General features: G+C 42.7%; 1 protein-coding gene across 1 annotated transcript in view; it reads right to left on the bottom strand.

Annotated features, from left to right (window-relative positions):
• Positions 1-19015: 19015 nt before the first annotated feature.
• The window catches only part of frmd3 (FERM domain containing 3), a 241215-nt gene continuing 233718 nt past the window's right edge, over positions 19016-26512 (bottom strand). The window contains exons 15-16 of the mRNA XM_067982208.1: positions 20043-20074; positions 19016-19581 (exon numbers count right to left, since the gene is read on the bottom strand). Coding sequence (XP_067838309.1) covers positions 19039-19581; positions 20043-20074 — 575 coding nt within the window. The 3' untranslated portion in view covers positions 19016-19038. The remainder of the gene's footprint in view (positions 19582-20042; positions 20075-26512) is intronic.

Raw genomic sequence — 26512 nt, forward strand, 5'->3', positions numbered from 1 at the left:
CAGATTAGACTTTTTTGAATAGCTGGAATCAGAGGATGATAGCAACGGCGTTGAAGACAACATCAAGGTCCTATGTGCCTCATTCACAATTATTTTTTGCCTTGTTTCATTTTCATCAATATTATAGTTTGCTTCTCTTTTTAATGGATAATTTTCCAAAGCTAGGAGATTTTCAGTCTCTCTGTTGTCCAATATTTTACCACTACAATATTTTGGAGATATTGATAAATATGAAAGTGCGGTTTTATTTGCATTTGTAACACTTAAATTTCTAAATCTTTCAGGGAACTGTTCGATAATTGGTCTTTCCTGGAAAGCACTGACTAACTTTATTCCTTTGTCTTTTTCATTGGCTGATGTTGTTTCATTTGGACTTACGGTTGTCCCTTTGCAGAGGGTTGGAACATCTAGTCTTGGAATAACTGACGAATCCTTCTGTGATTTGAAGTTAAATGCAGCTTCTTCCAGTTTTAGTAAAACATCAGGCGAATCCGCAGCTTCTGAATCTTCTGCTGACGCCTTATGATAACCACCTGATACGTATTCCTTTGCCTCAAAGGGTTCCCATGCATAATGAGGTTTTTCTTTATCACAAACATTTTGTATGCTGTGTTGTGTAGTGTTATGCAGGTTAATGGGGCTTGCTAATAGATCTGCTGAACTGTAACAGTACTTTGTAGGGGATTTTCTAAGTGTTACTGTTCTGGCTGATAAGGTTGGATCTTCATAATTATTATTACACAAGAACGGAGTAACATTGGCTTTTGCAAAAGGCTGCATAAATGCTTCCTTTCTTTCTCCACTTCCAGTGACATCTTCATCCGAACTGTCTTCAAGAGGAATCCAGAAATATTTATCCCCATTCAGTACACCCACATCACCAATCTCAGAATGGCAGTTTTCATCTGCTGGAAACTCTAATTGAGTCACTAGCTCTTTACTTTCCCCTGCATCTTTATTTTTCCACTCGTTATTTGAAATATTATCTCTATGCACATTTCCTTGCTCAGGAAAGCTTCTTTCCCAAATATTATTAGGACCAAAGTGGCCCTTGCTTGAATAACCAGTATCTGTTAATATACATTGTTTTAGCTCTTCACTCAGGCTGGTAGCTAATGAAGAATTCTGAACCAATGTCCTACTTGTCCTTAATAAATCAAGTGAACTACAGCTATCAGAAGATCTGGAAGTATCTTTAGAGTAATGAGAGTCATCCAATCTGCTACTGAGAAGACCAGTGTGGATACTTCTATCGGTAACCCTAGACCAATTAGAAGTATTTGGCTGCTCTGTGTCAGGATTCACACGGCTCAGAACCGCTTCTTTCTCATTTGATGGATTAGCTTTTTGACACACTCTGATGTTCAGAACTTCCTCACTGTACATGTCAGATTTTTTGAGGATTTTCTGAGCCCACCTTATAATATGCCGGAGCTTTTGGATCTCTGATACAGTGGGATTTTCCAGTAAATTATAATCTGGCTTTGGCAAGCAAACATTTGTTATGTCACTCTTTGCAATTTTTAATGATTGTTCTAAATCTGTAAGATGGGCCTTCTGTGTATCTTGAACTCTTGTATGTTGAACTGATTCATTGAAATCAAGCGTTTTTTCTATTAAGGAATCTTTTTGCTCAGCGTTTACCAGATTTTCTCTTAGTGGGTCTCTCACTTTGTGATCAAAACTTCCTTGTTTGTCATTAGCTTCCAAACTACTAACAGCTGCAGATGTATTTGTACAGTCATGGTTACGGTCTACAAAGTAAGCCAAACGCTTTGCTCGAAGAGTCTTCAGCTCATGGGTGCGAGGAGTGTCTGTTTTTAAGATGGTCTCAGCATTTAAATGCTTTGAAGTTCTTGCAGCTGAAGACTTATTCTGCAAGATGATGGAAATAATTTTATTACATGTTGTAAATAATGACAAGAATACTCTTGGGGAGAGAAGTACTATTGATGTAAAATACTCCTTCCCCATGCTGTTTAGGTGTTCAATATAGCATTCATAATACAATAGTACTCATGAGTTAATTTGCTTCACTACTTAAAAGAATACATGTCACTTTCAACATGCAAAGGGCAAGTATCCTCAATTATATATTGTGAAGAATAGAAATTTCACAAAAAAGGGAGAACTCTGCTTAACAACTACCTGTGTGTAACCACCAAATTCTTATTTGGATCTGGTGGTTACACACAGCAGTTGTTAAGCAGACGTTTTTCTAAAGCAAAGAGCTGAAATAGAAGACTCAAACTTATCATACCGACTGTTTAGGATTTAACGGCTGAGATCCCTCAGTAGATGGTGACTGCAGCATTTTGTCCTCTTGCCGTCTTCACAAATTCAGCACCTGAAATACAGCATTATATCAACTGATTGTTAATATCCACTGCCACAGAAATGAGTGATAAACGTATACCACCGATCAAACAAAATATGTCCATCAAAACAATTTTTTCTTGAGTTCCTTACGGATTAGAAGAACAGCGCCCCTAAGGATTAAGATACTGAGAGCCAGATTCATCAGGCATCACCTCTCAAACACTCTCCATACTTTAAAGCTACAACGAGCTGGCCTGTGGTGAGATGTACTGTCAAGTAGTGCAGCTCCAACACTAATCAGAAGAACACCTCAAGCAAAGAGTTACACTGACCCAAATATATACTATCTGGGCTTACATTGCTGAAAAGGGGCAACTCCTTAACACAGAGTAGTCTAAAATGAGGAAGCACCCACCTAAAAAAGCATGTACTGAGAGAAATAATGCATATGGGACCTTCATAACTATAGTGGCTAAAAGGAGAAACTCACCATGAGTATTGTAAGTGGGCAGCTCTCCCCTCTACCCTGTATAGTGTAAGTGAGGTTGCACTTTCCTAGACTGTGGGCATCATAAACTGGACAACTCTCCCTGCCCTACTCAGGGGAACAATAAAGTAAACTGATCAACTCTAATACAAAACAAAGTAGCCTCTCATGTAAGCTGACATGCAATCACTCTGATAATAAAATGGCTTTCTCCCAGTACAGAACTGAGCCATACAGCTCAGGAAGGTCCCAGGTTCCATGCAGGACCTTCAGATTTAAAATTTCCCTCCACTCTGTATTTTGTTCCGAGTGACTGAATACAGAGCATCTTTGGCATACCTGGTAGGCCAGACTTCAAATAGTCCATGCCACAGGGGCCGAGGAGTATAAACACAGAAGCTGTAGGGAAGAATATTATTAAAAAACATAAATGATACAGGTTACACAAGGTCCTCCCTCTTGTCTGTATTTCCCCACATCCCCATCTCTTCTAATGGTATCATGGTAGGTACAGCACATGAGGAGGCCATTCGGCCCATCGTGCCTGTGCCGGCGCCGGCTCTTTGAAAGGTTTATCCAGTTAGTCCCACTCCCCTGCTCTTTCCTCGTAGGCCTGTAAATTTTTTCCCTTCAAATATTTATCCAACTCCCTTTTGAAAGTTAACATTGAATCTGGTTCCACCACCCTTTCAGGCAGTGCATTCCAGATCATAGCAACTCGCTGCCTAAAAAAAAAAGTTTCCTCATGTCACCTCTGGTTCTTTTGCCAATCACCTTAAATCTGCGTCCTCTGGCTGCCAACCCTTCTGCCGCTGGAAACCATTTTTCCCTATTTACTCTATCAAACCTATTCATGATTTTGAACACCTCTATCAAATCTCCCCTTAACCTTCTCTGTTCTAAGGAGAACAACCCCAGCTTCACCAGTCTCTCCACATAACTGAAGTTCCTCATCCCTGGTACCATTCTAGTAAATCTCTCTTCACCCTCTCTAAGGCCTTCACATCTTTCCTAAAGTGTGGTGCCCAGAAATGAACGCAATACTCCAGCTGAGGCCGAACCAGTGTTTTATAAAGGTTTAGCGTAACTTCCATGCTTTTGTACTCTATCCTCGACTAATGCTGGGATAAAGTTCACAGCTCTCCAATAACCTCAATCAGCTATTCGTAATGGATCAGCCTGAACAGTTTGGCGATTCAATATTTTTTTTAAAACACCCTTTTAAAACCATAATAAAACTGGCGGATTTGTTTTTACTTGCATAATCCCCGGAAGCCTCCAAGCCGTGTTGGGTGTCCGAGGCAACGGAAAGCACCAAAAGGGTCTTTTAAACACAAACCAGTCTTCTAAATGACTAGACCCGTGCAAATGAGACAAATACTCTTAAACTCTCCCTACTATGGAATAATTTGACCCATTTCGCACCGGAACAATATATCCCATTTGCGAGCTGCAAAGATTTTCTCTTTAAGCAAAAGCACAAAATATTCACCCGACCACAAAACTGTGCTGCAGAGGAAGAACCGTGAGTGTCAGTGTCAGAAACGTTTCTCTGAATATATATATATATATATATCTCTTTTTAAATTCAACGCAAGCACAAAGCCCGTTCCGCAGCCCATCACTCAAACTCCTTACCGCTCAGGTGAGACAGCAGCGCCCGCCTCACGAGCCACTTTGTATCAAGCCGTTCCCATGGATACGGCCACGCCGACCTGCCGCGCTCTGCCCGAGCCAGCAAAAGGCTGCAAACAGGACAAGCGCGGTTACAATCGCGTCTCATCGATGGAAAATTTAACGTCTTCATGAATAAAGACGTAAATACGTGTGCCGCCGGTGAGGTTATTTCCTTTTAACACAGGCGGCCGAAGTGACTCCAGAGATGGACCTTCAGTATAATAAAGCCAAGAGCAGGTAGCTTCCTGATCATTTGTTCAGAGGAGTTCCAAGGAAACTCGTTCAATTTTCATCCTTTACTTTTTTCTTTTCAGAAAGAGAATGTTGGGGAACTGTGAAATGTTAGAAGAGGAAAGTTTGTTAAAGGGGAGTAAGGCTAGCTATGAGGGACAAGACAAGTTAAATGCATATAAACTAGCCAGTCTTCCACAGTACATGGAGAGTCAGTACCAAGTGAAGTCATCAGGTGAAGTGGGTGAGAGGCCGAGGGATAATTGGATTAAGTTGTGCAGATATAAATCCGATCCCATTTTGAAATCATACAATTAATTATTTTTTATTATTCGTTCATGGGATGTGGGCGTCGCTGGCGAAGCCGGCATTTATTGCCCATCCCTAATTGCCCTTGAGAAGGTGGTGGTGAGCTGCCTTCTTGAACCGCTGCAGTCCGTGTGGTGAAGGTTCTCCCACAGTGCCGTTAGGAAGGGAGTTCCAGGATTTTGACCCAGTGACGATGAAGGAACGGTGATATATTTCCAAGTCGGGATGGTGTGTGACTTGGAGGGGAACGTGCAGGTGATGTTGTTCCCATGTGCCTGCTGCCCTTGTCCTTCTAGGTGGTAGAGGCCGCGGGTTTGGGAGGTGCTGTCGAAGAAGCCTTGGCGAGTTGCTGCAGTGCATCCTTGGATGGTACACATTGCAGCCACAGTGCGCCGGTGGTGAAGGGAGTGAATGTTTAGGGTGGTGGATGGGGTGCCAATCACGCGGGCTGCTTTGTCCTGGATGGTGTCGAGCTTTTTGAGTGTTGTTGGAGCTGCACTCATCCAGGCAAGTGGAGAGTATTCCATCACACTCCTGACTTGTGCCTTGTAGATGGTGGAATGGTTTTGAGGGGTCAGGAGGTGAGTCACTCGCCACAGAATACCCAGCCTCTGACCTGCTCTTGTAGCCACAGTATTTATGTGGCTGGTCCAGTTAAGTTTCTGGTCAATGGTGACCCCCAGGATGTTGATGGTGGGCGATTTGGCAATGGTAATGCCATTGAATGTCAAGGGGAGGTGGTTAGACTCTTGTTGGAGATGGTCATTGCCTGGCACTTGTCTGGCGCGAATGTTAATTGCCACTTATCAGCCCAAGCCTGTTTGTTGTCCAGATCTTGCTGCATGAGGCACGGACTGCTTCATTATCTGAGGGGTTGCGAATGGAACTGAACACTGTGCAACCATCAGCAAACATCCCCATTTCTGACCTTATGATGGAGGGAAGGTCATTGATGCAGCAGCTGAAGATGGTTGGGCCGAGGACACTGCCCTGAGGAACTCCTGCAGCAATGTCCTGGGGCTGAGATGATTGGCCTCCAACAACCACTACCCTCTTCCTTTGTGCTAGGTATAATTCCAGCCACTGGAGAGTTTTCCCCCTGATTCCCATTGACTTCAATTTTACTGGGGCTCCTTGGTGCTACGCTCGGTCAAATGCTGCCTTGATGTCAAGGGCAGTCACTCTCACCTCACCTCTGGAATTCAGCTCTTTTGTCCATGTTTGGACCAAGGCTGTAATGAGGTCCGGAGCCGAGTGGTCCTGGCGGAACCCAAACTGAGCATCGGTGAGCAGGTTACTGGTGGGTAAGTGCCGCTTGATAGCACTGTCGACGACACCTTCCATCACTTTGCTGATGATTGAGAGTAGACTGATGGGGCGGTAATTGGCCGGATTGGATTTGTCCTGCTTTTTTGTGGACAGGACATATCTGGGCAATTTTCCACATTGTCGGGTAGATGCCAGTGTTGTAGCTGTACTGGAACAGTTTGGTTAGAGGCACGGCTAGTTCTGGAGTACAAGTCTTCAGCACTACAGCCGGAATGTTGTCGAGGTCCATAGCCTTTGCTGTATCCAGTGCACTCAGCCGTTTCTTGATATTGCATGGAGTGAATCGAATTGGCTGAAGACTGGCTTCTGTGATGGTGGGGATATCGGCAGGAGGTCGAGATGGATCATCCACTCAGCATTTCTGGCTGAAGATGGTTGCAAACGCTTCAACCTTGTCTTTTGAACTCACGTGCTGGACTCTGCCATCATTGAGGATGGGGATATTTACAGAGTCTCCTCCTCCCGTTAGTTGTTTAATTGTCCACCACCATTCACGACTGGATGTGGCAGGATTGCAGCGCTTTGATCTGATCTGTTGGTTGTGAAATCGCTTAGCTCTGTCTATAGCATGTTGCTTCCGCTGTTTAGCATGCATGTAGTCCTGAGTTGTAGCTTCACCAGGTTGGCACCTCATTTTTAGGTACGCCTGGTGCTGTTTTATAAATTCCTACGTCCACATTTATAAAGGAAAAAGTTATCAGGAAGTGTGTGTAGATATAAGATTTTTAATATATTCTAGATGGAGCTGAATGGGGGGAGAAATCAAAATAAGTAGGGAGATATTTGCAAGTAAATAATGTGGGAAGGAGTGGGAGAAGAAAAATAATGGCGAGGTAATGGGCTGGATGGAGATAAGTAATGGAGTATGAAGGAGTGGATGGAGATAAATGATCTGAGTGGAGAAAATAAATAATGGAGCAAGATTGGGTGGCTGGCCAGAAATAAATAACTATGGGGCCAGGTGGAAATAAAGATACAGTGCAGCAGGGATGGGATGGTTGTAGGCACTTTTAAATTTTAAAAGCATGTTCAGAAAAGGATGGAGAGGCCCAGAATCGAGTCTGTGGCTGAGAGGTAGCAGTAGCTGCTTTGCAGATTTAAAAAAAACACATCACGCTAGGTGCTCTAATTGTGGGGACCAAAGAAACAGAACCACTTTTCAAATTTAAAGAATACTAAATGCAGTAATTTTAGTCCTGGAAGTCGGGTCTGCTTAGGCCTATTTTGATGGACCAAAAAGGGTCACCAAACAAGAATCAGCAAAAAAGTCCTAACCATAGCAAGGGGATCCTTCCCAACTAAATAATAATGTTATCAGTGTATGTAAGACCCTCTATACCCTGTGGTGCCCACTGGTCACAGAAAGTCAGGTCGATAGGTGAGAGACAGTACTGAGCCCTTCTCAAATTTAAAAAACAGTGCACTCAGCACTTTAATGGTGGTGGGGAGGATAGGCCCTGGAGTTAGAGTCAGTTTGTACAAGAGGTATAATTTTGAAAGGAGGCAATATAGATTTAATGACTTTTGAAGTTAATACAAAGTTATTACAGTTGAAATTAAGTTTTTTTTATTGTTGAACTTGCAGTTTGTTGAGCTATTGACAAAAGTGCCACCCACAAGTGAAAAATGCAACTTGGGAGTTGGGAGAACCTGAGCTGCATGAGTCACATGGGTCAAATTAGTAAGTATAAGTATAAAAAAAGGATTTAAAATAGGAAGTTTAAGCATGACAGCCAGGTGTAATGGAAATAACGTGACAGGAAAGTATTACAGGAAATAAATATTACACTTGCAGAAAGCGCACACTATCTGCAAGACATATGCAGGACGGACTGGCTATATTGAAAAACGGGAGTGCCCCCATGAATGCTTCCATAATGTTGTATTATCAGCACCCCCCTTTTTTTCTGTGAGAATCCCAAGAATCCTGCACCCTTTCGGGGAGCCAGGTCGCACGCGCGCACGCACACGCACACAGAGATATATATATGACTACTACGACAACTTACATTGATATAACGCCTTTAATATAGTAAAACATCCCAAGACGCTTCACAGGAGCTGACAGAATTTGACACTGTGTCACATAAGAAGATGTTAGGACAGGTGACCAAAAGCTTGGTCAAAGAGGTAGGTTTTAAGGAACGTCTTAAAGGAGGAGAGGTAGGGAGGTGGAGAGATTTAGGGAGAGATTTCCAGCGCTTAGGGCCTAGACAGCTGAAGGCATAGTCACCAATGATGGGGCAATGGAAAGTGGCGATGCACAAGAGGTCAGAATTGGAGGAACACAGTTCTTGGAGGATTGTAGGGCTGGAGGAGGTAGCAGAGATAGGGAGAGGCGAGACCATGGAGGGATTTGAACAAAAGGATGAGAATTTTAAATTTATGGGATTGCTGGACCAGGAGCCAATGTTGCTCAGCGAGCACAGGGGTGATAGGTGAGCAGGATTTAGTGCAAGTTAGGATACAGGCAGCACAGTTTTGGATGAGCTGATGTTTACGAAGGGTGGAAGATGAGAGGTCAGCCACGAGAGCAGTTGGCCCTTTACTAACAAAAAAAATCACTGGTATTCTAATGCCAGGAAGCAGAGCATTCTTAAATAATTACACAAAGCTCTGCTTTCCCTTGATTTGAGAGCAGATAGTGTAACCTACTGTCAAAATTGTACTTATTTTGAGACTGCATTAAAGTCAGTTCTTTTCTCTTGCTGCAGCTAACTTTTCCAGAAAAACAGCTCCCACAAGATGAAAATGTAAATCAACATCGTTAACAAAATATTTGTAAAATTGCTTTATGCACTGGAATTTGAAAGCATAAAAAGAGGGCGAACATAATTATTTAAATGTAAAGCAGCAAACAGAAATTCTTTAAAATGTAAAACATCAGGCAAAAGGTCTTTGTTCAAATGCACTTTTATTGTTGATGTTATGGGTGTAATAACATATAAAACAATCCAGGCATTATTTAACATATAAATATGAAATGCCAACCTTCTCAAAGTTTATTAGCCTAAAGTTACAGCCGCTTTTCCTCTCTGATTGAATGTATTATGGTAAATATCCTTCATCTTTCCCAGAGTTGTATTTATAAAGGCAGGCCAAACAACACAGTTAGTGATAAACTACTCCTACTTACACAGCAAACCACAGCAAGAACACCACAATGTGAACATAGACTATGCATTCTATCTCTGCTATCCATCTCAGTTCTTAATTATTTCACAAAACTGATCCCCATATATGTATTTTTGTACTGTTCATATAACTTTCATTAATAGTTTACAAGTTAGTGAATGAAAACAAAATTACAAGTCTGTCAAAGCTTTACAGGGAAACAATCCACGATGAATGTAATAATGTATGACGTTTTTAAACAAAACACAGATTTTTGGTATATTTTGCGATTTAATTGTTGACAAGTGACATGAAGATGATACGAAGAGCAGAATATGTTGTGAATAAAAATGTTCTGATTTCTACGGTTGCCTCTCTGTTGCCCAAAGATATACCATTTTATTGCTTTTTGTTTGTTTGCAAGCGAGCACAAGTGAAAGTATAACCGCAATACAATTTAAGCATCTCTTGAGGCTGTTAAAGTATTTGTTACTAAAATAATTTGACTCTTTTGCCAATTGATTTTCTTTAATTATTTGATTTAACCATGTCATCTGAAGAAAATAATTAACATTTTATTACAGCAATCTGCTAATAGTGACAGCCCCAGTTTTAATCAGTCCAAGTATAAAAAGATCAGTTTAATATTAAGAATTTATGAACTAGAATGGAAACTGACAAGTGCACCAGATCGAAAAAGCTTTTCTATAATTTTGTTGAATGCAACACTTATGGTTAATATTTCATTATAGTGTGATAATAATTGACTTGGGTCAATCTCTTCTGCTAGTGCATTAAGATGGCTGGCATCTGCTCAGCCAAAATAACATAATTAGAATAGTGCACAAGTGGTTTTTTAAAGCATAAAACCTATTCCTTTATGCTTTATTGCTCTACCAATTCTTTGCTTCTATTTCTTAATTTAACTGCCTAGTCATTTATTATTGATACTTTTACAATGATCAACATTGAAACATGTTAAATTGAGTAATTTTATGTTTAATATTTAACTGGATTATGTGATTGGTTACTTTCACAATACAAGTCCATGGATTCAGGGGTATATTTGTAAAACTTAGTCACTGCTAAATTGAGCAATAAAAAGAACTGTACATTTTACTATCCCACCCCCACAATGTACTCTCTAAATTAGTTTGTGGTATTAGTTACCTCAATCTAGATAATATGTTGAATCCATCCATTTGCTGATCAACTGCTTTAGTCATGGAATTAGTATCTACAGAAAGATTAACTCCTATACAATATATCTGGGTAGGAATAGTTGTGCTGGTTTTGAAATGGTGCTGAAACACTCGATGAGGTCACAAAGACAAGATGTAAAGAACATCTTGTAACTGACTCTGGACAGGAGCATAGGAGAATGTAGATTGTTTTATATTGAATCGCAACTTTATAATGGAATAAAAATAGAAAATGCTGGAAACACTCAGCAAGTCAGACAGCATCCGTGGAGAAAGGACACTTGTTAAAGTTTCAGGTCTATCACTCTTCATCTGCATCTGAAATATTTTGCTTTTAGCTTTATAATGAAGTTTACTTTGACATAAGAATCCATACCATAAAAGCCCTCATGTTTTTGACTGTATGACAAAAGTAAAGTTGTTTAAAAAGTTCAGTAATTTTATACCTTTAACTTGAAATGAAATAAAAATTGAACTTTATTTCCAGTCAAAGCGCAAATTGTAATGGCCTTAAAATTCTGTGTTCTCTCACTGTATAACATCAGTGGGAGACTAGCGGAACTCCCAGACAAATGATGTAAATGACTGTTTTCAATCATTTTTCCCATTTCTCTGAGGGCTCTGCCGGTTCTCCACTGAAGTTATGGCAGGAGTTTGGGGAGAACACCTTTGGAATTTCCAGGCCAGTAACTCTATCATGCTGTTTTCACAACAGAGGAAGATGCTCTAGGTCTCTCATGCAGGCCATCAATCATTAAAGGAAACCATAATTTGCACAGGGAATTAAAACACCTGGGGGTGAAACTGGACATGGGCAGGGGCGCAAAACAGTTGGCATCAGTCTGTTAGATGCAACACTCAATATTCAGGTCCATTGACTTCGAAAGAACTGGATATTAGGCATGTGTAACAGTCGTCAAATGCGGTTCCGCCGGTTTTGTGTCCCCACCCATGTCCAATTTCACCCTCATAGCCTTTACAGACATTAATCGATAGAAACAGAGTAAATCTTTCCAAATTTACTATTCGGGGGCAAATCAAATAATTTAAAAATACATTCCAATGTTTAAGGGATCTAAATAAAGAAGCCTTTAACCAACAATGTTTATAGAAGACAAAATACATTAAAAACTAATGGGATACCTAAACAGATTTTTTTAAAAGGTGAAATAGTGAAATTTAATGGGGTAAGTTTTTGCCTTCACCACATGGATGGTATTCTTGCCCACCTCATCCAATTGGACTGTTCTATAGCGGGTAGGTGATCTGCTGTCAGATTACCGGCAATGCAGTGAAGATAAAAATTTACCCCAATGCTTTAAAAATAGTTTTCACTATAGAAAATGGTGATATACTTCCAACTGATAGCTGTAGGGTTAGGAGATACGTCTGAGATCATGAATATATTGAAATGTGCATTAGCAAATTGGAGTGCATCAATATAACACAACAGCATTTACACATCGAAAACGACTTCAGGGAACGAGTAGAATTAGTGGCTCCTGTGATGAAAATTTTTCATATCACATGAAATCCAGGTGTGGTAGCAGATGAATGATGCAATAGAAAATGTTCCATTTTTTAAGAAAAGATCAGAAATGTGATTTTGGGAATTACAAGCCTTTAGCTTTATATCTGTAGCAGGAAAGAGAAACAAAAAAAAGGAATGAAATTCAGTGATCTCTAACAACTTGGCAGGTGAAGGATAAAAGGCACTTAATGTTGAGTAATAGATGGCAACACACATTTGATTACAAAATGAAGGCTATTGTAAGTAAGTTGAGTCAAGAAAAAGATATAAGTGTGATAATTGTCCAAATGTTGAAAGTGTCAACATAGGTATGGGCCAGCAGACAAAGGCAAATAAAATGTTGAGTATATTAGCAGATCTGTAGAGTATAAATCCAACGAAATTATACTGATATTGTATAAGAACATCAACAGTGCTACAATTGTGTTACCATGGTCAAGGAAAGATATGGAGGCAGTGGCAAGGATTTGGAAAAGGGCAACAAAGATAATTCCAGCTATCACTGAATTATGAAGAGAGACGGATGAGGTTAATTTTTCTGTTGAGATAAAATTGAGATGAAGGGGTTGATGGATGGGGAATATGACTGAACTGTTTAAAATAATGTGAGAAAATAGATGAGTTGAATGTAGAGGTATTTTATCATTTTAAAAAAAGAACCAAAGGGGTAATTCCATGATCCCATGTACCGGGCAGGGAAGTTGTGGGTCAGAGAAAAGGCTACAACATTGTAGCCCCGATTCTTTGAACATGCTTCCTGCAAGCATGGCTTGCTAGTGGGAGCATGAGATTGTGGAGTTACCTCTCAAACTTCATGATTACAAACATAAAAGTATAAGCCAAACACCTAAAGAATAACTTTTTGACGCTTAGAGTTATCGACTTATGGAATAGGCATCCACCTAGTGTGGTAAATGCTGATTCCATTGACGCACTTGAGTGGGAATTGAACACATTTTTGATTCAGTGTAAAGATATGGAGGTAAATTTTAATGGGGAGCTGGGAAGAGAACGGGGTGGGGGGGGGGGGATTTCCTGATGGGAAATCCGGAAGTATGGAGTTCCCGGACGTCCATACAATTTTGACGTAAGAACGTCTTTCAATATTTTTCGGCAGGTTTCTCGCCAGATTGACATGCTGGCTGTCAGTCAGACGGGAGAGCAGCCAGGGAGCGGATGTCAGCAAGTAAGTCTTAGATCGGGGTCGAAGGGGTCAGTCGGTTATCAGGATCGGAGGTCATCGGGGTCAGCAATCATGGGCGGTTCATCGGGTGGGGGGGGGTCGGAACTCGTGGGGTGGGGGAAGGGGTCGGTCAATCTCGTGTGTGGGATCGTGGCAGGTAAGCTTGTTGGGCCTAGAGGAAACAGTCCTGCTCCTCCTGGCCCACAGGCAGTGCAATAAAGGCATTTACCTGTTGATCCAGGCCTTCTCGCCTCCTCATTACGTGGCGGGAAGCAGAAGGCCCTGGCTCCCAAGAGTTAAAAATAAAAAGTCTATTAAAATGGAGGCCCACAGCCTCCTTAAAAGATCTTACCGACCAATCCGCCTCCTGAGAGCGGGTTGGTCACCCGCCCGTCAACCCGACTCCGTTAAAACCAGAAGTGGGTGGGTTGGGGTCGGGTTTTACTTTTTTACAATTTTTACCTTCCCACCTGCCCCCAACCCACCCGCTCATGGGATTAAAATTTACTTAATGGGATCTAAAAATTCATGACCGTACCAGCATATTCCCTCTATAACTTCGGCAGCACTTCCCAAACCCACGACCTTATCACCTAGAAGGACAAGAGCAGCAGGTACATGGGAACAACACCACCTGCTCGTTCCCCTCCAAGTCACACACCATCCTGACGTGGAAATATATCGTCGTTCCTTCATCGTCGCTGGGTCAAAATCCTGGAACTCCCTTCCTAACAGCACTGTGGGAGAACCTTCACCACACGGACTGCAGCGGTTCAAGAAGGCGGCTCACCACCACCTTCTCAAGGGCAATTAGGGATGGGCAATAAATGCCAGCCACGCCCACATCCCTTGAACAAATAAAAAAAAGTAGTCTGGTAGGGGCGCCGCCTAGTTACGTCTCGTTCCAGCCTTTCATTGAACTTAGCAGGATGGCCTATTGATGATGGAGCCTCTTCCCATCCCAGACATGTCCATCATTGAAGGCAGGGACAGGGACTCAAAACATCAGACTTCATGCCTTCCTGGCCCTCAATGGGTGTATGATCAGCAGAGGTACTCCTGGTCAAACCAGGCACCTCCACAGCCGACCCACCTCTGCCGGATTTTCCAGTGTGCTTTCTATGGAAAGTACTGTTGATGAATCCTAGTGGTACGAACACCTGCCATTGGCAGGCATATCTGGGAACCGGGTTCAGCGGCGGAGGTTCCTGTTGAGCTCTTCTCAACCATTATGGCGAAATCCCTGAAAAAAGCAAAGGTGTACTACCAATACATAGTAAGGGGCTTCACTAATACCTATTCTTACCCAATCTTTTTCAATATCAAAAGCAGCAAGTGAATTTTCAATTACATAAATTTTGTGCTAATTCTATTTTCTGTTCAATCTATTACTACTGTATTTTAATATGCCCACTTATCTTTACTGTTATTGGTGATTAGAGTGTCACACTCTGCCGGCAGGACACATGATTTGGTATATCACACAAAAGAGATGATTACTTGTATTTACTTTTAAACCAACCAGTGGGTACCAAGAACCACTACAGGTATTGATTAAAAACTGTCTTCATTTCTTTTTCTAAATGTTCTGAACACCTATTTGAAACCTCATATGTACAAATGTCTAATTCCTATTGAATTCCTCAGTAATTAATTAAGCTACTTTATTTGCAGATTAAGGTCAGTTGAGGACAACACTAAATAGTCTGCTTAAAGATCTCCAGTCACTCAGGTTACATACGAGGTCAGGGACAGATTGCAGTTAGTCATTAACAGTTCTGTCGGTCCTGACCATTTACTTTATTCTTTGACACTGACAGCTTGAATTCCATCATTTCTGTTTTCCTAGCTGGGAACTGTCTTAAAAATTGTCAATGTACTGGACTAGTGGACTAATAAAATAATAGTCAATTAACTGCACATCAGCCAAAGAAGCAATGAGGCAAATGTTTGAATTTTGAAATATTTTAAACTATACAAGAAGAATTACTAATTTAATAAGGATTACACATTAATCTGGGCTCTCCTGGCCAGCCTCCCACCATCTACCCTTTGTAAACTTGAACTCATCCAAAACTCTGCTACCCATATCCTAACTCACACCAAGTCCCAATCACCCATCACCCCTGTGCTCGCTGACCTACATTGGCTCCCGGTCCGGAAACACCTCTATTTTAAAATTCCTATCCTTGTGCTCAAATCCCTTTATGGCCTCGCACCTCCCTATCTGTAACCTCCTCCAGCCGTACAATCCTTCAAGATCTCTGCGCTCCTCCAATTCTGGCTTCTTGCGCATCCTCGGTTTTCATCGCTCCACCATTGGCAGCCTTGCCTTCAGCTGCCTAGGCCTAAGCTCTGGAATTCCCTCTCTAAACCTCTCCACCTCTCGCTCCTTCTTTAAGTCGCTCCTTAAAACCTACCTCTTTGACCAAGCGTTTGGTCACCTGTCCTAATATATCCTTTCACAAAAGGTTGTTACATAAGGGCTCAAGGGGTTGGGGGTAATATATTAGCATGGATAGAGGATTGGTTAAAGGACAGAAAACAGAGAGTAGGAATAAATGGGTCATTTTCAGGTTGGCAGGCTGTAACTAGTGGGGTGCTGCAAGGATCAGTGCTTGGGCCTCAGCTATTTACAATCTATATTAATGACACAGATGAAGGGAACGAGTGTAATGTATCCAAGTTTGCTGACGATACAAAGCTAGGTGGGAAAGTAAGCTGTGAGGAGGACACAAAGAGTCTACAAAGGGATATAGACAGGTTCAGTGAGTGGGCAAGAAGGTGGCAGATGGAGTATAATGTGGGTAAATGTGAAGTTATTCACATTGGCAAGAAGAATAGAAAAATAGAATATTTTTTAAATGGTAAGAAACTATTAAATGTTGGTGTTCATAGAGATTTGGGTGTCCTTGTCCACAAAACACAGATAGTTAACATGCAGGTACAGCAAGCAATTAAGAAGGCAAATGGTATGCTGGCCTTTATTGCAAGGGGTTAGAGTACAAGAGTAAGGAAGTCTTGCTACAATTGTACAGGACTTTGATGAGACTATGTAGAGTTTTGTTCTCCTTACCTAAGGAAGGATATACTTGCCTTAGAGGCGCTGCAAAGAAGGTTCACTAGATTGATTCCTGGGATGAGAGGGTTGTCCTATGTGGAGAGATTGAGAAGAATGGGTCTATATTCTCTGCAGTTTTGAAAAATGAGACGCGATCTCATTGAAACGTATAAAATTTTTGGAGGGCTTGACAGGGTATATGCGGAAAGGCTGTTTCCACTGGCTGGAGAATCTAGAACTAGGGGGCATAGTCTCAGGATAAAGGGTGGGCGATTTAGGACTGAGATGAGGAGGGATTTCTTCACTCAGAGGGTGATGAATCTTTGGAATTCTCTACCCCAGAGGGCTGTGGATGCTCAGTCATTGAGTATGTTTAAGATTGAGATCGATAGATTTTTGGACTCTAAGGGAATCAAGGGATATGGGGATCGGGCGGGAAAGTGGAGTTGAGGTCGAAGATCAGCCATGACCTTATTAAATGGCGCAGCACGTTCGAGGGGCCCTATTACCTACTCTTGCTCCTATTTCTTATTTCTTAAGTGGCTCGGTGTTAAATTTTGTTTGGTAACGTTCCTGTAAAGCGCCTTGGGACGTTTTGCTACATTAAACCGCTATATAAATTCAAGTTGTTATAGGGGTGAGTCCATGATTCTGTGTTCCCAGCTGCGCATTGCATCCACAAAGAGCACATCTTGGAAAATCGTAGGCAGAAAGTCTGTGATTTTTGGTCCATTTATCTTAATGGACGGTAAATCAGCCTGCTTACTCATGATCTCCCAAAATGCGCTAACTACGTATGCCAGATCATAGAATTATGTCATAATTCTGAGTGCATGATTGTCTCACATTTTCCAATAACTCAAACCAAGTGCCTGCTGAGTTTTAATGATAGTTGTTTTTCAAGGGGGTCACTAACCATGTGTTACAAAAAGGGGAGGAGGAAGGACTGGCTGCATTTTACATAATGTGAAAGATAGGACAGGATTCAGCAAGGGCAAGCTGGGTGATATCTGACTGAAAGAGAATCATCTGCTACGTCCCCCATACATCTGGGACTAAAAGAAGAGTTTTGGGGGGAGGGGAGTGCTGTCTTATTTTGTGCTAAGTGTGATGCTACGTTGATACCCAATTCATATCATTGTGCTTCTCGTGCATGCAGTACTTCCAAACACCACTGAAATATGTTTGCCAAAAGATCTCTGTTCAACTATTATCTAAATGACTACCTGTGAAAGTTCATGTTTGTACTTGTTGACAGCAGTGAATATAGTCAATTGATTAAGCACAATAAATGGGAAAATTGGCTTTTCCACCCACATTGGAGAAGCAGTTATTTGAAAATCTTTCATATTTTGTTATATATACTTATACTTTATATTATTTTCAACAATGCTCTTTTTGACATTCTAACTTGCAGTAGTCTTCTTTTGGCTGCAAAGGCTATTTCACTAAACTTAGTGGTCCTATGTATCTGTTCTGTTAAAAAGGATGCATTTCTGAAACTTGGGCCTGTACGTTGAAACTAAGAATTAATCGTGGCCACATTTCCCTTTAAAGATGTTGTGCTTTTTAAAAAAATGTTCAGTTGTATGTATTATCTGTGTTAATATAAATGTGCAGATATTTGAAACCCTGTGTAAACCTGTATCACATAGCTTTTAAAAAGTATCTTATTGAGATAAGCTTTCAGTTTGCATAATGCAGTGAGTAAATGAAGTGAATGTACCCTATGAAATGAAAGAGTTGAGCCAGTTGTCCTTCTCTGTTTGTTTTTGATTCATAATCTCACTTCCCTCGAACACTACAACTTCAATTCCTTGCAGCTAGCCTGCCATTGACAACTTCTGTCTCCTTTTATAAACTTTCATTTTCTCTGCTCTGCCACTCATTCATCTTTTAATGTCTCCTCCTATCTGGAAACTTCTCAGTTTATGAAGAGTTTAGTTACAAGGGGGGTGAATTTCCATGGAATGGTGTAAACGCTGTTTACTCTGCTTTTCTGGGGTTTCTGCCGATCTTTCGCCAAAGTTAGGATGAGTAAGTGGGAGAACCTCCACGGAAATTCACCCCCAATGTGTTTGGTACTTCCAATTATCGCAGACCTGATCCAGTAAAACAGCATATTGATTTGTTATTACGGTCTGCGTAAATACCACACCCCCTCCCTCCAAAAACATGCATTTTACAATATGTAACCTACCCAATACATTCTGTACAAATGCACAAACAAGGTCCATTACTAAAAAGGTTATTCATCTGCATAGTACCTTTTGAATCTTGCACCCACCATGGGAAGAATGGAGACAAAACGCTGTGGAGTCACACAAAAATACAATAATCTTGGAATACCAGAGAAAACTTACCAATGATTTAAAAATTCCTTCATGCCACACCTATTACTTTGCATATTACAAATCAATCATTTCATGAGCAGTTTTCACTTAAAAAAAACTGAATAAAATTTCCTGAAATACTTTTTACCACATTAAAAAGGTACAAAACATAAAAACAGTAAAAACAGCAGAAACAAGTTTTGCTCAGAGAAGTCGTTGTTACAAGTCGTTACCCTTAGTCCAACTGCACACCGGTGTGATTTCAGGAGCTGCCCAGCTTGTCGAGGATGTAGTGTAGTTTACATACCAGCCACTGTCTAAGCGGACAGTAGTATTCATAATGAAACTGCTCAAACTCGGGCGTCTGCCGGATTTCCCTCAGAAAAGAAGCATCAATGTCGGACTCCAGCAAGACCAAAAGAAGTGGGAAAGCGATCAGCATCAAGCCCAGGCCCACCAGAAGGAGTTTCGTAAAGCTCTTCGCCAGCGCATTCAGCTGTTTGTTGCTTGTCAACAAGTCAAAGCTCCTGTTGAGTACTTGCTTCACTTCCTTCAGCTCTTCCTCCTCTGCCATCAGAAGTGCAGTTTCATCTGCATCTAGCTCATCATATGAGTCTCCTTCAACCCTCTGGTTCCCAAGTGGGTGGCTATTAAAAAGCAAGTCAATCCCACCATCTTCTACAGGAGTAGGCAGGACACTGGCACTTGGATTATACACTAGTTCTGATAGAGTCAGAGCTTCTTCACTATATTCCTCTTTGTTCTCAAATTTGGATTCACATGTCTCTCTTGACTCACTCTGTGGCTCTTTTTCCTTTTCCTCTTCAGGTGTGGATTGATCATTGAACTTCAATGGCTCTCCACCTGAAAAGAGACAAGACAATTCAAAGATCTGGATAATGTCACCTCACAACCTTCTTTTCCTTGATAAAAATGTCACTGTGAGAGATTGCTAGTGCAAACTTGTCTCCTACGTTTTTATGCTTTCTTAAACTATTGATTTTCATAAAATGACCATTCTAAATATTTTTTCTCAACTCATCTGAGGAACACTGACCTAATTATCCAATTGGAAGATGGTAGATTGAATAAGTACCCCCCAACCCACTGAGCATTTGCCATTTTCATTGACAGAGTGTAATCTGGCTGCTCAAAGGGATGTGTGTTGGTTTGCATTTTTCTCTTACTGTACGGAAAAGTACTGGGACATAAAATTAAATTTCTGTTGTATTAATGAGCTACAATTAGCAAAGTGATTCTGACTACTGCATTGGAGATGAGCCCAGTTTCTAAATGCTCTGGCCCTTACTGATTACAGCAGCCAAATAATCAAAGTGAAAAATCAGGTGAAGAGTTGTTACATGTGGGACTGAAATTGTTTCTTACCGCAAGAGAATAACAGTATTGTACAGTTATCAACTTCGTTTTTTTTCTTAAATGGCAAAGAAAATTGTAGGCAACAATAAGCGGTGGCTTTAAGCGACTGAATCTAACTACGGTACTTTTAAAATAAAATTGTACAGATGGGGGCTGATTCTCACATGCTGGCAGAGTTCATGAGCAGTTTCCATGGGGGATCTCGGTTTCTATGCTATTTTTCTAGGGTTGATAGAACACTACATGGATATGAAGCATTATAGAGGCAAAACAAGACTGGGGTGGAGGAGAGAAGAAGAACTGAAAGTGATTTTGTCATGTCACTGTACAATTTTTGTTTCTATTTACAATGTAACAAAAGTAGTTCCTTCAAAAAGTAGAATTTATATCCATTTTATTTTGAGATTTTCAAAATGAAAGTTAGAGAGCCACCATTAGGGCAAGGGGGAAAAGATGGGTTGGTCAAGAAGAGACATCAAACTGCACCCACCCCCCCGCCCCCCACCCCCCCATAATTTTCCATCCAGTGCTAAGCCAGTCGCGATAAGGCCAGAGAGAATCTGGTCTTCTGTCTGTTGTCAGTGAGAATCTCAGCTCTCTGGAACAGTGCATGCTGTGGACACCAGTCTGGAAGCCAGCTGCTCTTTGTGTCACATTTTCATTCTAAGTATGTGGAAAGCCCTATGACACGTTGTACCCAGGCTTCCAAAAGGCATTTGACAAAGCTCCCATGAAAGACTACTAGTTAAGCTCAAAGCTCTGGGGATTCAAGTTAAATCTTGGGAATGGATGGCAAAAGGGTAGAAAACAACGGATACTTGTCGGAAGGTTATGTCAGGGTGTGGGAAGTATGGATTGGGGTGCCCCAGGGATTAGCGTTGCAATCTCTACCATTTCTAATTTACATCAATAACTTGCATTCAGAAACTCAATGCAATTTCTAAAATTTGCATATGATACCAAACTAGGAAGGGCAGTGGAGGCAGCACATAAACTGTACGAAGGTTGGAAAAGTGGGCAATGCACATACTTCATGAATGGATTTGAAATCACTAAGAAGGATGAAGCTGAAAGAGACCTAGGAGTCTTAGTAGACTCGGCAGTCAACATGTTCAACCAGTGCAAAACAGCAATTAACAATGTTGAACTAGGCAGCCAAAAAAATATAAGTTGGAGGAAGCTGTGATCAAACTGTACACTGCTCTGGCCAAATCACACCTTGAGTAATGTGTGCATTTCTGCCACCGAGACACAAGGTTGACAGTGCAGGAAAGAGCCACGAGGCCGATACTTATTGCTAAACATCTGAATTATGAGGAAAAACGTGGGGTCTATTTTCCTGACTTGCTATGCACAAAAAGGCTGCTATGTATGCCTGCATGATAACATTCACTGCACTGTAAAGAGTAATTCTATGTACGTGAAGCACTCTGAAATGTTTCTGAGATTGGATATATAAATGCAATTCTCTCTTTCATTCTTTAGGACTCCAATGTTACGTATCACTGTCCGGCTTGGAAAGTAAGCCATCTGTAATTGTTATTATATAACCAAATACTGGACAGATTAGTGAGTGACAGCATCCACCCAGCATTACTGAGTATCAGCTTAAGAAAGCACCCTTGTTATCCAATTGTCTATCACTCCTGGCAAGAAAGTCTCAGTCTCTGCTCAAGGCAAAGCTGAGATCATGAACTTGTTCAGTGTGGATCTCCTGGTGTATATCCTTTTCCAATGACTCATGTTCAAGCCCTTATCTATATGCTAATATATCACCAAGACCTGTGTACCAACAAAAAGGTTTTGACATTTTCTTGGTCACACCTGCTGTGCCATGTTAATGAGGATTGACCTCCGCGGCAACATGGGAATTGCACCGCCTGAAATGTGGGTGTCAGTTTACGAATTCCAGCTTGAGCCAGGCATTTGCTTGTCTGTTTACACAGCACAGTACTGTATGGTGAAAATTTGGATTAGATCAGTTGTGGATTTGTGTCTGCTACTGCCAATAGTTGTGACAGTGTCATGTTTTTCTGTCATCGGCCCCGATATTTACTCGGAGCCGGGAAGAGAACGGGTTGGGGAGAGGATTTTCAGACACGAAACCCGGAGGTCGGATTCTACGATCTCAACTTGATTGAATCGTTAAATTTTTCCTTCCAGGTTTCGTGTCTCCAAGCTGCGCAGTGGGCAAGATGCACATCCGCATGACACGATCTGAAGTCCACTATTTAAAGGGCCAATAGAAAAATGGAATTTGGTGGAGCCAGGAGGAATTTACCATGGATTCACGAAGAGCAAGGCCAGCACTGAGATTCACAGATGCTTCCCTTGAAGTGCTGCTGGGTGCAGTGAGGAGCAGGAGGGACATAATTTTCCCCAGCAATGGGAGGAAGAAATCTGCTTCTCTTGCCAAGAAGGCGTGGCTGGAGGTGGCTGAGGAGGTGAGCAGCAGGAGCATTGTGCCCTGGTCTTGGATGCAGAGATGGAAGTGCTTTAATGACCTAACCAGGTCAGGAAAAATGAGTGCAGTTGCTAATTCACCTGCATCTTGTGGTGTACAACACCCCCTCTCTCATTCTGTCTTGTCACGTGTACTCCATCACATCACTCCTCACACCCACTTAAGTTTCAGCAGCATCCATCCTTCACTTCCAATGCACTTCCTCACCTCCCCATGTGTCCATGCACCCCACTCCTTATGCAATGTGATGCATCTATCTAATATTCACCCCTGATGCATTTGTCTGATAGTCAGTCTCACCCAATGCACTTCATCCATGGGGTGAATACATGACCTTCAGTCACTCACAGGTCTGTTTTTTCACCCCTGTAGAAGAGAGCGCAAAATGCAAGGGAAAGGGGAAGACTGGAGGTGGCCCGCCACAAACTGTGCAGCTCACTGATGCAGAGGAGAACACCATGGAGATAAGTGGCACATCTATGGCCCTCTCAATTGGAGAAAGAGAAACTGGGACCTCGCAGATGCCTGGTGACAGAATTTAAAACATCTCTGACACACATGCTGACTTTATTTCATCAATGACTGAACTATGAGAAGCCTGAGTATAGTGATTGGCAAGATTGTTACTTTGCCAGGACTAATTCATATCGCTTTCTTTTATCTTCCAGGGCCTTCACACGTAGAGCAAGAATCTGCGGAGATGCCCGACTACGATTCCTCAGAGGACCCCCCATTCCTCTGAGGGTCCACAGTCACAGGACGCACAGCCAGGCACCAGCGCAAATACTCACATTTTGGTGGGTCCAATTAGACAGTTGGTTGGGTTTTCACCTGATGATTCAAAATTCACAAGAGAGCACGAGCAGACACTGGTGGCAAGGGCAGCTGTGGAGAGTCCGTGTTAGGGGGCGCACTCCTCTCCAGGCTCTGCTCAGCTGGACACAGATGCTGAACCCCGGGGGCCATCGGTGAGAGTGAGAATGATTGAGGTACAGCTGCAACTTTGTGAGGTACTGGCAAAGTGCCACGCACACTCTCCACAATAGCGGAGAGGATCGAGGAGTCCAACTCAAACTGTAGTGGATTGCTGTCGCAGATAATTGCGAGAATGTCTACGATGGAGAGAGTGGTCACCTGCATGGAACTTCAAGCACAGCTTTCAAATGAGTCTATGTAGGCCATGACCGTGGCCGTGCAGGAGATGTTTGCCATCTTAAATAGGATGACAGATCCTTATCCGTGGCCTTACAACGCGTCACTGATCTGCACCAAGCTGCCCTCCAGCAGAGTGGTAGGAGTGATGTGGCGCTGGCCCAGGAGAGAAATGGTGAAAGGGGACGTGGAAGTGGGAACACCACTCAAAGTGCTCCCATGTCTCACCCATTGCCCCCTCCCCACCAAACATGCTGTCTCCTCTCCCAATGGGCAAGTCTGCCCCTGCACAGGTGCAGGGGGAACAGTCTTTGACGGGGCCCTCGGACTCCAAAACCCAGAGGCCGTAGGCCAAGAGCAACTCAGCAGTCAAAGCAAGAATCTGAGCAGCCTGCCTCTACCTTTGCTAAAGCCACAGGGGATGCACCACGTAGAAATGGTAGGAAATGCAAGTTCAAGTAATTGTAATTCACCAAGGGTATGTACATGGGTGTTTGAAAAAATGTTATGTTGTGAAGTTTCCTTTTTTTATATTGGCACATAAAATTCATTGATCAACACTACTTCCGCGTCTTGCCCATTATTGCGTCGCGAGTGCCAACTCGCCCTTTCTGTTGCTTAATGATGATTATCAATACATGATGGGACCCACTGGGCGGTTGTGCAATGGGTGTATGAATGGTTAAAGGACTGTTTTGTGCAAAGGTATGGGGTTGGCGGTGTTGGGAGTGGGCCGGAGTATTTCAATGTTTCACTGCCCTGCGAAGCCTACTCCATCACATCACTCCTCACACCCACTTAAGACTCAAGTTACCTTTACTTTCTGTGGACTTCTTCACCCCCCAGTTTTTGCACCCACCTCTCCCATTCAGGCCAATCCTGATCCAATGTGACAAATCTGTCTGATCGTCACCCTCTGATGCATCCACTTCATTATCATCCTGACCCAAAGCAATGCATCCATCGGGTGACCACTTCACCCTCACTCACTCACACATCTGTACTTTCTCCTCTTGTAGGAGAAGAGAGCGTAAAATGCAAGGGAGAGGGCGAGGACTGGAAGGGGGCCAATACAAATAGTTGCCCTCACAGAGGCGGAGGAGAAGGCCTTGGAGATAAGTCGTATGGTGGAGTGCCTGGCCTCCGGGTGACAGAACTTTAACATCCCTAACACACAACATGGATTGATGTCATCAATGATTGATCTGTTGCACACCTCAGTATGCTCATCACAACATTACTTCTGCAATGATTATTAATATTGCTGTATAATCTCTTCCAGGGGCGTCACAGACTGAAGACGTGGTTGAGGGCGATTCCTCAGAGGAGCTCCCTGTCTCTGAGGGCGCACCATCTTAACTTCGTGAGCCATGCACCAGAGCAGATACTCACACCTTGGAGGGTCCTATTAGAGAGGTAGTTGAGTTGTCACCTGGTGAATCAACACACACAAGTGAGCACGAGCAGACACTGCTGGCAGGGGCTGTGGTGGAGAGTCCGCGCGAGGGGAGCACTCCTCTCCAAGCTCTGCTCGTTCACCTGACGAAGGAGGAAGCCTCCGAAAGCTTGTGAATTTAAAATAAAATTGCTGGACTATAACTTGGTGTTGTAAAATTGTTTACAATTGTCAACCCCAGTCCATCACCGGCATCTCCACAGCTTGGTACAGATGCTGAACACCAGGGGGCCATCCTTGAGAAGGAAAATGATAGTGATCCAGGAGCAACTTTGCGAGGGAGTGGAAAACATGCCATGCACACTCTCCACAATATCAGAGTCCCTTTTGTGAAAGCGCCCTTACATATGGTTGCTCATGAAAGGTGAGACTTGATGCCACTCATTGGGTGCGCTTGCAATGGGTGTATGTGTCACTGCATGACTGTTGTGTGCAACCTTCAGCGAGAGGGGGCTAGGGTGTTGTGGTTGTGATGGTCCTTACAGGTAGTCTGAGTACTTGGCTGTAGTCACTTTGCAGATCTCCCTATGAGAATCTATCAAATATGACTCCCTGGAATAGTGAGCAGCCAGATGAGACGCTGCTCTGCCGATGGTTCAGCCACCATCGTCATCCCCCTCCTCATCATCTTCTTCAATGTTGATGGCAGGTGCAGCTGCTTCTGAAGCATATGGGACCTTATCCCTTAAGTGTGTCTTGTGCGTGGAAGAGGGCCAGGATGTTGGATTCGTGCCGAATGAAGGAATCATGGCAGCTGCCAGGGAATCTGGCACACAGCTACGGAAACCTCTTCTGGTGGTCGCAAGCCAGCTGCACATTGATGGTGATATCCTTTTCTGTTGATGAACATTCCTGGCTCAAATGGAGGTGCTCGGATTGCTATATGTGTGCAATCAATTGCGCCCTATACCCGTGGGAAGCCAGCCAGAGAGTGGAAACCCACTGCCCTCTCAGTCTGGCTGATGTCATCACAGGGAAAGTTGACGTAGTGGGATGCCCTGGCAAACAAATCATCTGTGATTGATCGTATACACTTACGGGCAGACGACTGAGAGATCCTGGTGATGTCACCGGTGGCACCCTGGAAGGATCCGGAGTCAAAGAAGTTGAGGGCGGTGTTGACTTTAACTGCGACGGGCAATACATGGCCACCAGGCCCAGTCGGGAACAGCTCCGCACAAAGGAGCCTGCAGATGTCTGCGACCACCTGGCCACTCAATCTTAGCCTTCGTGGGCACCGCTCCTCAGAGAGGTCCAGGAAGCCCAGCCTATTCCTGGAGATGCTCT

This window comes from Heptranchias perlo, chromosome 4 (genome assembly GCF_035084215.1).
Source record: "Heptranchias perlo isolate sHepPer1 chromosome 4, sHepPer1.hap1, whole genome shotgun sequence".
Classification (NCBI taxonomy): Eukaryota; Metazoa; Chordata; class Chondrichthyes; order Hexanchiformes; family Hexanchidae; genus Heptranchias; species Heptranchias perlo.